Source organism: Heteronotia binoei, chromosome 13 (assembly GCF_032191835.1).
Source record: "Heteronotia binoei isolate CCM8104 ecotype False Entrance Well chromosome 13, APGP_CSIRO_Hbin_v1, whole genome shotgun sequence".
Taxonomy (NCBI): domain Eukaryota; kingdom Metazoa; phylum Chordata; class Lepidosauria; order Squamata; family Gekkonidae; genus Heteronotia; species Heteronotia binoei.
Genome location: NC_083235.1, coordinates 44,421,627 through 44,436,208, shown reverse-complemented (window position 1 = coordinate 44,436,208; position 14,582 = coordinate 44,421,627). Strand labels below are relative to the sequence as shown.

Genomic DNA, 14,582 nt, shown 5'->3' with positions numbered 1-14,582 from the left:
AGCCACTTGTGCTAAGTCAAACTTACTGTATTCCCAACTGTGTTTCTGCTTGTGCAAGATAATGTGTCTGGGCACCATAAAATATGGAGATAAAAACGTGTTGTACAAGATCCTGCACACATGGAACTGCTATAAGTTTGTGTACTGATGGATCCAAGCCATTATCTAGCTGTGTTATTTCCAGTCTAGGTTGTTTCTGTATGAAAACGCCACAGCCAGGTAAACAGAGTGAAGGTCAAACTATATGTGCCAGTGGCCACAGGGCCAACCTCTGGCCACCAATGCCATTTTAGAGGAGAATGTGGCCATTTAAACATTACCCTGATGGTCTCCTTCTGACTGGGCCCTCAGAGTGCAGCAAAAGGCAATCTTATGTTCTCCCTCCATATCTGTTTGAGCACTTCAAAAGATGCGGAAGGGAAGACAAGACTGCCTCCTGCTGCTGCCAGCAGCAATTTTAAATGGCTAAATTCTCCATAAAAATGGCATCTGTGCTTACAGATTGGCCCTTGTCACATCTAGTATGCCCCTAAGTAAGACGTTACACGAGGTTCAGAGAAGTGGAGTACTGTGATTGCCTTCTGAATAAGTTTAGAGATGTATAGCTGTTTACCCTAAATTGGACTTAGACCCAGAATGATTTGTTGGCACTGTAATAGTACCATAAAGAGTAGTGGGCATCTTTTGGCTCAATTTTTTGAGTTTTAGTACTTCATATAAGATGAGAACCCCATCCTGAGTTCACAAAAGATGTAAGAAAACATAAGCTGGCTAACTGTTTAACTATAAGCACAGGATAAAATCTGAACAACACGTGATGGCAACTCTTACATAATCTGAAGGGGAATGCAGCCGGAGGGTAAGGAAAATTCAAGTACTGGAGCTATTTGTGAGAACCAGCATCTTGTGTGTTTGTGAATGTGTGTGTGTACATGCACATTGTCCATGGTGGGATAACACCTTATCTGGGGCTGGCTCAGCAATAGCACCTTCTGAACCACCACCACCACACCGTTCACTATGAATATTCCATATTGTAAGCCCATTGTATATCATCACAATGGCAATGATAACCAAGTTAACAAAACACATATGAAAGGCAGAATGCAGATGAATTTGTAAAGCAATATTTCAAGAATGTGTTCTTTAAGCAGGTTTTTTAATCACAGAGTAAACAATAGTATAAAATAACTCAAGAGATTTTCAAAGTCCTGGATACTATTTCTGTCTTCCATCTCCCCTGAAGTACCTTACAGTAAAAAAGGGAGTGCGTGGGGGAGGGGACACAGAGCCCTTGTATATCAACCTCTCCATCCCAGCGGCATTTCACTGAAGCAAATGCAGGACACAGGGTTTTTTTTTCTTCTGAAAATATATGTGACTTTACAATTTGCCTCCATGGAGAAGGCAGCAATGGATTCCAGATCATCCATGCCTGCTATCCCAGCACAGAGATCTATAAACTGCTGTTGTAGCTCCTATGTGCCTTCACATCCACAGGATTTGTAGGGAAAGGTGGCAATTTCAGGCAACCACAATGAAGACTTTGTGGATGCTACTTTTTAAAAGTAACTACTGCGAGCTTGATCCAGCTCCCACCCCCAAAACAGGCAGACATAACTTAGCACATCACAGCCCAATGATTATTAATGAATCATTGAGTTCACCTGGCTCTATCACAACCACAGAACAGCCTAAACAGGACACAACTTTTGCCTCTGGTGCTGTAAAATTAGACTAGATCACACTGTCAAAAGATTATATAGAGTGCATTCAAGAAGCAGCAGACAGAAACTGCCAGAAATCAAAGCCTTCACAGGCCCACTCCAAACATTTCCCTCAAAACTTGAGTTGATCAAAAAACCAAAACAAACCCACAGTCTGTCACACATACACATACACACACACGTACACACACTTCGACAAATAATATTTAAGTTGGGATACTATTAAATACAAAATGACTTATTGTCTTTAAAAAGGGAAACTGGAAATAAGTTTTGCACTAAAAATCAGCTTGATCCCTTCTGTGCAAAATTGGCTGTGCCTGAGCCAGTTTTAGGTTTGGTGGAGGAGTTGAGGATGAAGGGGCAGCTTGATTAAAGACTTCTTTAGAATGTAGAGTTCAGCATACCTAGAAATTTGAACACAAGTCTCTATTTTCTGGAGGCTTCCCCTGCCTCCAGCCTTATTCCTTGCTTGCCTACTGGCCACTACTTATGTGACCATTAATCCGATTGGCGCCATTGCTTGAAGTGCTATGAGTTCCTTTTCTACAGTTTGAAGTTGCATCTTCCTCATCAGAGCTACTCTCCACGTCACTGCGATCATCTTTTGATACCTGAAAGAAAGAAGCAGAGTAAATTCAATGCAAATATAAGGCTCCTTAATTATCAATTAAGTACCAGGCTCAGTGTGGCATATCCTGTAATTTGTTACTTAACAGGATCACTTTTCACATTCACATGTAAAACAAATACAGATTAGTACATGCATTCTTACTCAACACAGAATGGCAGGAAGCAAGGTCAGTCCAGTTAGTATATTTATCTCCTTCTGGGAGAACAAATTCTGCTTTGGGGGAAGCTGGGAGGCTCTCATCAGGGCTAAGGGTGCTGCTTATGGCACCTTCATTTAAACCACTCCGCTAAATACAGGGTGAAAAGGAAGTTAGCTTTGACTATGAATTTCCTGTAGGAATAGAAAGGCATCCATCTAGGGTTGATGTCAAGATATTATGGGATGAAGTTAAGTGGCTGGTAAAATGGGTTTGACCTATGGAAATTACCTTCCACCTGGTCCTTACAAAGTCTGATCCTCACTGACTCCTCTCTTTCACCATCCTGCAAGCCTACTCTTTAGTGATGACAAAGGGCCTTCTCTACTTTGGAAGGCACCTTTTCTTAGATCCAGTGAATCACCACTGGGGCACACCTGTCTGTATCCTTTAAGGAGAAGGCTTGATAGGCTAGTTAGAACCATAGCACTGACACTCTTTTCCTCCTCCACGTTGCAGAATAAGCAGATCTCTTACTTCTGCTATGGATGTCTCATGGCAGTTGAAACCTGGATGCTACCAAGCCTCAACTAGATGGGGCTGTTCTCTATCTTGGTCAGTTAGAACCATGGCACTGACTCTCTTTTCCTCCTCCAGGTTGCAGAATAAGCAGATTTCTTATTTCTGCTATGGATGTCTCATGGCAGTTGAAACCTGGGTGCTACCAAGCCTCAACCAGTTGGGGCTGTTCTCTATCTTGGTCAAATTCTATCTCCCTCTGCCCTAAGGAATTTAAAATAACAGCCCCTGCCTCATCTATTTACTCATTCCCCATCCCCCTTTTCATATTAAGTATTGCCACACCTACTGTGCCCACTAGACAACAAGATAGAAAGTACTGAGAATGAATCCCACCTTCAATAAGAACACAGCTTTCCTAGAAAGAGGCAGGTAGATTTAGAATACTATTCATTCTAATGAATAGCAACTTAAATAGTTTCCTCTCCTCTGGAAACAGTACAGGATCATAGGAAGAAATTCTAATTAAGTCCCTGTAACTTGGCACATTTTCATATGGCGAGAATCAGCACCAAATTACTTAAATCACTCCACCCACTTGTATGTGTCAGTTGTATTCCCTAACCCTACGCAAACACATATCAAAATAGGAAACATACTGAAACACAGAAGAGTATTTAAACCACATCACAGTATTCCATTACCAGTTTCTGTTCCTAGGTGACATAACGAAATGCAAGTCTCCAAAACTGTTTCCAAGCAAGACAGATGAAAAATATTTATTGTAATACTTATTGAAATGATGCTGTTGTACAACATATGCAAGGTTTTGGGTTTTACTGAACTCTAGTAAATCAAGAATAATTCTGCGTTAACTGTAAAATTATATATACCTACAGCAACAAGATCTGATGCCACCCTCTGTCCTGTTTGTTTATATGATTTACCACAAGGTGGCAATCTACTACTGCAGGTGTAAGGAAAGGAATCAAGTGTTACAGGAAAACCAGATAGTTCCAAAAGACTCCAGCGTGCCTATCTACTGACAATCACCTTAGTGTATATAACACCTGCCAAGGGCAGATCCTACACCTGTGAGCCAGCAATTAACAGCACTACTTTACACAACATGGTTGATATTTCCTCTATTGCAAGCACGCACAGGGTGTGCTCAGACTAACTTTACCCCTGATTACTCCTCTCCAGGTGTGTGGACTTTGAACAGCACTAACAAGGCACATATAAAGAACAGTAAAAACTGCCTGTGGTAAGTTAATGATTACTAAGGCCAATTGCAGTTTATTCTCAGTGCTGCAAAAATCCTGCTTTTGCCTGGGATTTTCTGGATTATATATGCTTTCAAGATCATAAAATCAAATGGGAGGAAAGATGACCTAACAAGCCATATTCTACTTTAAAACCATTTGTGATTATGCTTTTTCATGATGTGGACACTAAGAATGCCATGTGGTAGGGCTGTAAACATCCCAGGTTCCGAGGTATTTCAACTATAACTGGTGCTGATTTTAATCTTCAATAGTCCTCAATCCATCTCTCCCAGTGAATGCCCATAGAGATCCTCGCCAATCCTTTTACATCATCAAGAAAAACCTCAGTTTCAGTCTCCTAATCTCTGCCATGACTCTCAACAGGATTCTTCTCGGTGGCAATCTGGATCACTGAATCACAGAGTTGGCAGGCACCATACAGGCCATCTAGTTCAACCCCCTTTTCAATGCAGGAGAGTATCCCTGACAAATGTTTTGTCCAGCTGCTGCTTAAAGACTGTCAGTGAGGGAGAACTCGTCACCTCCCTAGGTAGCTGATTCTACTGTTGAGCAACTCTTACTGTAAAAAAGTCTTCCTAATATCCAGCCAGTCATTTCCCACCCTTAATTTAAACCCATTATTGCAAGTCTAATCATCTGCTGCCAACATGAACCGCTCTCTACCCTCCTTTCAATAGTTAAAGGGAGCAGTCATGTCCCCCTTCAATCTCTTCTCCAGACTGAACATTCCCAAGTCCCTCAGCCTTTCCTCATAGGGCTTGGTCTCCAGGTCCCTGATCATCCTTGTTGCTCTCCTCTGCACTTGCTCCATTCCGTTCACATCCGTTTTGAAGTGGAGCCTCCAGAACTGCACACAATACTCCAGGTGTGGGACTATAGTGGGACTGTAACATCTTGCAATTTGGATGTTATACCTCTGTTGATACACCCCAAAATCATATTAGCCTTTTTTGTCACTGCATCACACTGGCTGTTCATATTTAACTTACGGCCCCCACCCATACTCCAAAGATCTTGTTCACACATACTGCTACCCAGAAATGTATCCCCTATCCAGTATGTGTGTTCCTCATTTATGTTACCCAGATGTAGAACTCGGCACTCATCTTTGCTAAACTGCATCTGGTTCACATCTGCCCATTTTCCAGTGTGTTCAGATCTCGTTGAATTCTGTCTTTATATTCTGGTGTGTTTGCAGCTCCTCCCAATTTGATGTCATATGCAAATTTAATGAGTAGCCCCTCCACACACACCCTCATCCAGATCACTGATAAAAATCTGAAAAGTACCAGGCCCAGAACTAAGCCCTGTGGCACCCCTCTGGACACTTCCCTCCATTCAGATTAAATGTCACCGACTACTACTCAGGTGAGGTTTTCCAACCAGTTTCCTTATCCACTTAACTATTCTAGAGTCCTCACAGGGCTTGGTCTCTAGTTTATCCATCAGAAATTCAGGATCCTATGTAACACCCTTGCAAAAGAAACCTGCCAGTAGCAAAGACACTCTAACGTCAACAAGTGTTAACTTGATTGGGTTTTCAAATTATGTGCTATTTTATTCTACAGACTTCTGCAGTGTTTTATGTATTCTGAAATGAAGAGTCTTATGCCTTCTTAAAGACTAACACATCTTTACTCTAGCAAAAGCTCTCATAGACTATGACCCTCTTCTACAGATACTGAACTATTTAACACCTGTAACAGGTGTTTAACACTTGTAACCTTGATAGCCCAGGCTGGCCTGATCTCAGAAGCTAAGCAGAGTCAGGCGCTGGTTAGAATTTGGATAGGAAACCACCAAGAATACCAGGATTATTTTAGAGGCAGGCAATGGTAAACTTCTTTCCTTATGGTTTATTTATTTTCTTAAAAACCCTAGCAGGCATGTCAAACATATGGCCTACAGGGCAGAACCAACCCACCCAACGCTTTTATCTGGCCCATGAGCAACTGGTTATTACCTTTATTGCCAGATGACAGAGGCTGTGTATTATGTTCCTGTACACTGTCCCAGTGCTAATGAGTAAAGGGCAGTGGAAGTGGGAGGGTGGGCATCAGGGAGATACTTAGAAGAAATATTGTAAGAATATTAATGTTTCAGGCATGTTTGTATTTTGAGTAAATAATATCATTAATTGGTATAATTAATTAATTTGCCTGTGTGCTTTATGAAGTTTATATCTCTGGTACCTGGCACTACATTTTATGGCATACATGGACTGGCCTAACAAAGTGATACATGTCAGATCAGCCCTTGTAACAAATGAGTTCAATACCTCCGCCCTATGGGGTCACCATAAGTCAGCTATGACTTGATGGGGGGGAGTGAGGAGTTATAGCGGATAACAGTTCTCTGCAATAATACATTCAAATTTCACATAATTGCATTTCATTCTGTACTGCTTGCATTTCTTGATTCCCTTGACCCAATAATTTTTTAAAAAACAAAATAACTCACAAACTGATGAAGTGGGCTTGAGTTAACAAAAGCTTATGCTGGAATAAAATGTTATTTTATTTATTTAAATCACACATTGGCTGCCTTTCAACTCTGCAGCTTACAACTATAAAAATATATAAAAGATCACAATTTATTCTTTAAGATGTCACAAGGCTCCTGTTTATTCTGGGTGCAAAACTAACTCTGGAATTAGATACTGTGAAGTTCTTAATTCTCCATGCTACTTTTATTTCACTTACAAAGAAAGGTAGGACAGATATTAAAAACAGCAACAATATCGTTCACGGCTCTGTTTTACACAGAGATGAACGTCACATACAACAATTAAAGCCAGTTGCGTCAATATCAGACCTTTGACTTTCTTGCAAGCAGCCTTCAGATTACACATTTCTTTATGAATTTTGCTGATTGAAGAGTGGCTGGCTTGAGGCCAGTTTTCAGAACTTCACCATTCAAGCGAAGATAGAAAAATACAGAGATCCCCCCACCCCTTCACCCTGCAACAATGGCAGAGATTACACTTACATACAAAAAGTGGAAGAGATCCAGCTTCAATCTGGCACAGAAAAAGGAGTGAGAGAGAATGGAGAATACAGAGTAGAGTCCTTCCCTGACTAGGGTCACCTGATTAAGAGAAAAGCAAGAAGAGGAGAGAGAAGCGGATCGCCTGCAAGACACCGCAACTTGAAAGTCAACCAAAGACATTCAGCAGGCACAAGTATTACATTAAATTACAAGTATGAAACAAAGGAAAGGAAGAGGAAAAAGCAACAAAAATGCAAAATAAGAAATTAGTTTCCTGAAAAAAGTATGAAGTACCCAACTACTCTAAAACAAGCATTATGTCGAAAATTATACATATAAAGAATGGATGCCATAGAGGATTTCTGCTGATGGATGACAGTGTCCTCTATCCCTCAGGAGTAGCACTGTGTGTGGGGGGAGGGGGGTTTCAGCTGCAGCAGGAGGGCAAAGGCAAGAAAGTGGTGCTCCGCTGACAGAAGTCCTTTGGCGGTAGTGGAAAGCACCATCAAGTCACAGCCAACTTACAGCAACTCCATAGGGTTTTTCAAGGCAAGAGACATTCAGAGGTGGTTTGCCAGCACCTGCTTCTATAAAGCAACCCTGGACCTGCTTGGTGGTCTCACATCCAAATACTAACAGGGCTAGTATTGCCAACCTCCAGGTGCAGCTGGGAATTACAACTTATCTTCAGGTGACAGATTAGTTCCCCTGAAAAAAAATGCTGCTTTGGAATGTGAGCTCTGGCATTACACCCCACTGAAACCCGCCCCCCTCCAATCTCACCCTCCACAGGCACCACCTCCAAAATCTCCAAGTACTTCCCAAACCAGAGCTGACAACCCAAAGCAGGAATGATCCTGGTTCCCTTTATGATAGAACTTCCCCAGAGTAGCACACTGGACAGAACTGCCTGAAGAAAGAGCATGAGCACATCCTGTCTCAATAAGCTAGATGGTCACAACACAGCATCCTAATTTCAGGATACGTTTCCCATGAATCTGCAACACTTTTAAAAAATGGAGCACTCCACCAATGCATCATGGTATTTCAGTTTCCATTAACCAGGACTATGCATACCATACAATGACAAAGATTTTGGCAGTATAAAAATCTCTCCTTTTGTATTTACATATTTTCAAAAACACTTCTGACTGGCCTTAAATCTATGGAAGAATCCACAGAATCTGGGTACGACTTTCAAGAGGAGGAGAGGCTTCCATTGCTTTCTGTAGTCCTATATAGCACTGTACACCTCCCCATGACTAACAGAAGACATTTTGAACAACTAATGTGGTTCATTTTTACAGGTGACATGATTTAGCCTTTTAAGCACATGGTGTTGTTATGGTAAGCATAACCCTCCTGATAACTGGTTACCCCAACTCATTAGGGTTATCTGGTAGCTCTGTAAAGCTATATACTGGTGCCAGAATCCTGACTATTTCTCACTTCAGTCAAACATCTCATGGGCTCCAGCAGAGAAAATGCTGAACATGTGACAAGCTTAAGCTCATCTCACTGGGCGGCCTGAACTCTGTATTGTGCATAACTGCTGACTGGTCTAAGCTGTACCTCAAAGTTTCTGGCACTCACAGCAGTAAGAAAGGCATCTTTCTTTCTGGGCAGCCTAAGTAAGTATACAAAGTCTGGAGCAGGTTCAATAAGTAAAAGGGGGATGGGGCAGAGCTTCTAGGAATCAGTGGGTAGGCTTTCAATATTCTGAAGAGAGCCATATCCCTCTACCTGTCTAGCAGGCAAGTTACTTCACACTCTGTGCTTTTTGTTTTCTACTTGCCTCCCATGCAAATCCTTCCAAGAAATTGCAAGCGAATGACTACCTGCAAGGACTTGTGGAGGCATCTCATTTCTCCCTTTATCTCCTTCCACACGATTTCTTCTTTCCCTCCTCCTTGCAGCCTCATATCCGCTCAATTTCCCTGCTTCCTCATCTCCTTTTCAGGCCCATAGTTACAAGGGGGCCTGTGGGGGCACAGCCCCAACTTCCAGCAGGCCCGAGGCCACTAACCTAATATTGCATGGCCAATGCCCCACACAACTTTACCTTCCCTCCCTGCCACTCTCACAGCATTAGTTAAAAGGCCCACCAATCAGCTGACCAGCGAACCCTTCAATTCACGTGGGAGGCTGGGGGCTGCTTCTGCTGCCCACCCATCACACAATTTGAGTGGCAGGGAAAGGAGGGTGGTGGCAGTGAGAGCAGCAGGAACAGAAGGTCGCGTGGGGTGCCAGTTGACACAATGGTTGGTCAGGGTGGCCGTGAGAGTGGCTGGGAGAGGGGTGGAAGGGAATACCTTGAGGCAGTTGTGGGGAGGAGGGGAAGGCTCTGGCGCAAGCTAGCAGCCTGGAAGAATCCTTCCTTCTCAGGCAGCAGTGGAAAAGAAGGCTGGGGGGGGGCTGCTGAGTGGCCCCCCCAAAAAAATTTAAAGGACCCCCAACCTTTCCAAATTCTGGCTACAGGACTTCTTCCAACCCAATCATCCTACGTTTCATCTGCCTCCTCATCTTCAGCTTTTATTAACTTCATTTATATTCCACCTTTCTCCCCAGGGGGACCTAAAGCAATTTACATCATTCTCCTGTCCTTCATTTTATCCTCTGAATAACAGTAAGAAACAGGTTAAGTTGGGAGTATGTGACTGGCCCTAGATCACCCAGTAAGCTTCCATGATAGAATGGGTTCCCCAAATCCTCATTTAAAATTCTAACCACTTCACCAAAACATGCCTGGAAATGGCCCTCCCCGCCCCCCCGCCTTTTCCTGACAAGGCTTGAAGGCTGGCAATATTCTTATGGTTGCCTAGTAAACCCTCACAATGGCCACTGTAGCGGACATTTGTTTCTTAAAGTCACAGGTTTTTCAGTAGTTTTTTTAAAGATTTCAGACTGTTCTACAATCCTGGAGATTTCTCACATTTCTAGAAAGGAGTAATCTTCTATGTTTATAGCTACAATTTCCAGATTTAAGTGTCTATAGATGGAGCCCCAGTGAGAATTAGATATACTGATGTGAAATCCTTAATTTTGGAAGCCAAGTAAATTACTCACTTAAATTGATTTATGCAACTTACTGTAGGCGTAGAATCTGAAGTTTATTGGTGCAAAAAAGGCACATAGTCACGACAAGGAAACTGTAATTAAAGTCACAAATCACTATCATAATTCCTCCCTTCTTATAGTGGCATTTGTGAACCTATCAGAAGATAAAAAGCCATGGCAGAGAGATCTTAGGTTAAGAAAAAAAAACTAACTTGCCAGTCATACCTTTCCTCGTGCCAGGGCCTTGTAGGCAATGCGGAGGATGAAATAAGACCAGATAACATGTAGAACTTGTAAGGTTACAAGAAGTCCATTGAACAGCCACCATGATGGGTAAGGGCCAATCAGTTCCCAGCTTTCAAACAATGTTGTATTAAGTATCCTGCAAGACAAAGAAACTCACTGTAATATGGAAAGCATATGAAGCTTGTCCTTCACAAAATGTTGATGACTCCAATCTTAGGGATCCCAATATGTGAGCAGACATTCCTGAATGGCATAGGCTTTTCACTAATACAGTCCCACAGTTTTTGTATACCACGGTTGAGTCAAGGGATGAAATACTCACCAATTCATCTTCTTTCTAAAGGGCATACAAATGGTGTGCTCTCTCCATTATGGAGTCAAGTGCTGGAGAAGAGAATTCCTTCTTTTTTAACCTTCCCCCACAATGCAGCTGTCATCTGAACTACAATTACACAAACTGCACTTTAACTTTTTAAAAAAAACACTTCAGATAGATCTGATCATTAACCCCTCAGCCTCCCATCCAGTTCACCCCTTCCTAATCCCATCCATACAGACATGATTATTTCAGTGAACAGCTGGCAGAATCTGAAATTATTCCACATGACCCACAGATTATTTAAACTGGTAACTAGGCATGGGCACAAACAAGATCACAAACCACAGTTCATGCTCAAATTGGGCCAGTTCACGGACAAATGGTTTGGAACCATGCTTGCCACATACAGTCCATGAACTTCCCGGTCCTCCTAGGCAGCTCAGCACACCCCACAAAAGAGCTGATCCTGTGGGGAGACTTTCCCTGCTGGCTCAGCTGTTCCACAGGCTCTGCTGTGCTGCCCAATTTAAACTGGGGTTGGCTGGGGAAGGGAAGGGAAGGAAGACTGCAAAGAGATCTCTCCATACAGGTCCATAGCATACAATGGAAAGCTCAAGGGATGGAGAAGGGGGTGGCATTTAAATGCCTCCCCCAGCCATAACAAGCTACAAATGGTTTAGGAAAATGGTGGTTTGGTTGGTTCATGATTAATTTGGTTCATAAAATCAAACAAACCATGAACCGAAACGAATCACCCTTTCTCCCGGTTCATGCCCATGGCTATTGGTAACATATAATTTGTGGTCATTTTTCCAGCAAGGCCACATTTTTAAACCTGTGCGTGGTTTGCTCAGGTTCCACTTTTGTTACAGGGTTATTGTATTTTCTGAGAAGTTTTGCTTTCAGTTATTATAAATGGGTTTATTTCAAAAGGACAATTTTAGAGATGTGCAAGTTCATTGAGAAGCACCATTCAGATATGTTGGACTCAGGAATTTAAGGTTTTTAAAAATATTTCCTGCGTATAATCATGCTGAGACATGCTGAGCCCCAGCAACATTCCCCCATGTCATAGAGAAGCTAGTGCTCAGAAGAATGCTGCCGAACACCAACAGCATCCTGTTGTCTGTTTTCTTCCTTTAATCTATCATCTTCCAAGCCATAAAAGAGAGCTGTGTTTTAAGTTTGTTACATTTCTCTATTACTTGGGAAGACTCACATCAATAAAGAATGATTTACCCAACCACTCCTTGCTATAGGTGAGAAAAACCTAAAACTGGAATAAGGGAGACTTAAAAAAAAATCAGATGATATTCAGAAAGCTGGACTGGATTGGTACTCCCTATGAATTTGCAGTTCCCCTACTGCTGACTGGGTAGCCTTTATGTAGCATGTCATAAGAACATAACATAAGAGAAGCCATGTTGGATCAGGCCAATGGCCCATCCAGTCCAACACCCTGTGTCACACATTGGCTAAAAAACCAGGTGCCATCAGGAGGTCCATCAGTGGGGCCAGGACAATGGAAGCTCTCCCACCTGCCCCCCCCCCCCAAGCACTACAAATACAGAGCATCACTGCCCCAGACAGAGAGTTCCAACAATATGCTGTGGCTAATAGCCACTACTGGATCTCTGCTCCATAGGTTTATCCAATCCACTTTTGAAGCTGTCTATGCTGGCAACCATCACCACCTCATGTGGTAGCACATTCCATGTGTTAATCACCCTTTGGGTGAAGAAGTACCTTTTATCAGTTCTAACCCAACTGCTCAGCAATTTCGTTGAATGTCCACGAGTTCTTGTATTATGATAGAGAAAAAAGTACTTCTTTCTCTACCTTCTCTATCCCATGCATAATCTTGTAAACCTCTATCATGTCACCCCTCAGTCGATGTTTCTCCAAGCTAAAGAACCCCAAGCATTTTAATCTTTCTTCATAGGGAAAGTGTTCCAACCCTTTAATCATTCCAGTTGCCCTTTTCTGCACTTTTTCCAGTATCTTTTTGAGATGCGGTGACCAGAATTGTACACAGGATTCCAAATAAGGCCGCACCATCAACTTATACAAGGGCATTATGATACTGGTTGATTTGTTTTCAATTCCCTTCCTAATAATTCCCAGCATGGCACCAAGACCTCTCTTTTGGTCAGTCTCCGCCATTTCACATCTCAACCTGTATTTATAGTTAGGATTTTTAGCCCGATGTGCATTACTTTGCACTTGGCCATGTTGAACTTCATTTGCCACGTTGACGCCCACTTGCTCGGCCTCGACAGATCCCTTTGGAGTGCCTCACAATCTTCTCTGGTTTTCACCACCCTGAACAATTTAATGTCATCCTGCACAGACCCTCCTCAATCACAGTTCCTTATTTGGGGCATTAGCCTACCAAGTATCAAAAAGTAATAAGGTAGGACAATGGCATTATAATGAAAGTTTATTTACCACATCAGAAGAGTGACATTTTTAACTTGTTCATTAATGATTTGGAGTTGGAAGTAAGCAGTGAAGTGGCTAAGTTTACGGATGACATTTAATGTCATCCTCTCTGCTACAGATGGGACTTAACAGACCCTTTTCCTTCCCACTTGAATGTTTTAAAAACAGCTGCCTGTTCCATTTCACAGTAAGCTGCCTTCAACCGATCAGAACGAGCTCCATGACCTGTCAATCATATTTCAGCTAGTTCACCCTTTCTCAAGCAGCATTGCTTAAAAGCCTGCAGTTGCTTGCTATCTGTCATAGAGCACTTATAAATGGCATCCTTTAGAGCTAGACGAGGAACTCCCTCTGGTCTTCATTATCTGGCTGCCTTAATTTCAGATAAGGGACCTTCCAATTTTGAACAGGAAAAAGGCTTCTATATGAAGCAACATACTGCAATTTCAAGAGTGCAGTGTGGCATTACACAGCATGCACCTAGTGGAAGAACAAAGTCACCTCCCAGTGTAATCTGAGATAAACTGGTCCCCCCCAAGAAACTGGGGGATCACAATAAGGCCAGTGGAAACTGCATTAAAGATTCACCAATTCTCTTAATGCACAGCAACAGTCTGCTGAGTGACACAACAATGCCAGCAGATTACCATGGCCCGATCATGGCAAGTGGAGTCAGCCAAAGAGGATTTGTTTACTTAGGGCTCCTCTTTGAAAGGAGCAAGGTGACACCTCAAGGCATTTCTTACTTCAAAGCATTTCTTTGCATCAGGGAAAACTCTTTAATCAGATCTGAGAATGGCATGAGTAAGCAGCCCAGAGACATTTTCAGTTTTCAGGGCATTTTGCAGTTATGGAAAAAATTAAGAAACACTACCCAGCAGCAAGAAATCAAGGGCAGGGAGGACTAAGAAGGCTACAAGCATGGCTTCTCATTCTCAGTGCAAGGGAGAAGTGTGTGTGTATACTTATATATATGTATTTTTTTAATGTTGTACATTGCCCAGAGCCTGGCACTAGCCGGGATAGGGTGATTCATCAAATGCAATAAATAGTATTATTATTATTAATTTATTATTAAAGACTTAAAAGCTATGTTCAGTAGCAAGTTTGGGAATGAGGCTTCCGAGATGACCAAGGTGATTCTCTACTGGATGAAAGCACTGATAGATAGACATTTTGCTGTCCTAATTTAAAGCCCTCATAGTTCTAGCAACCAAATTTCTAA

The 14,582-nt window shown here is 42.3% G+C and overlaps 1 protein-coding gene across 2 annotated transcripts in view; it reads right to left on the bottom strand.

The window, feature by feature from the left end:
* Positions 1-1,140: 1,140 nt before the first annotated feature.
* The window catches only part of CERS5 (ceramide synthase 5), an 83,315-nt gene continuing 69,873 nt past the window's right edge, over positions 1,141-14,582 (bottom strand). For both annotated transcript variants that reach the window (XM_060252349.1, XM_060252350.1), the window contains 2 exons: positions 10,576-10,732; positions 1,141-2,341 (listed from right to left, as the gene is read on the bottom strand). In XM_060252349.1, the coding sequence (XP_060108332.1) occupies positions 2,204-2,341; positions 10,576-10,732 (295 nt within the window). In that variant the 3' untranslated portion in view covers positions 1,141-2,203. The remainder of the gene's footprint in view (positions 2,342-10,575; positions 10,733-14,582) is intronic.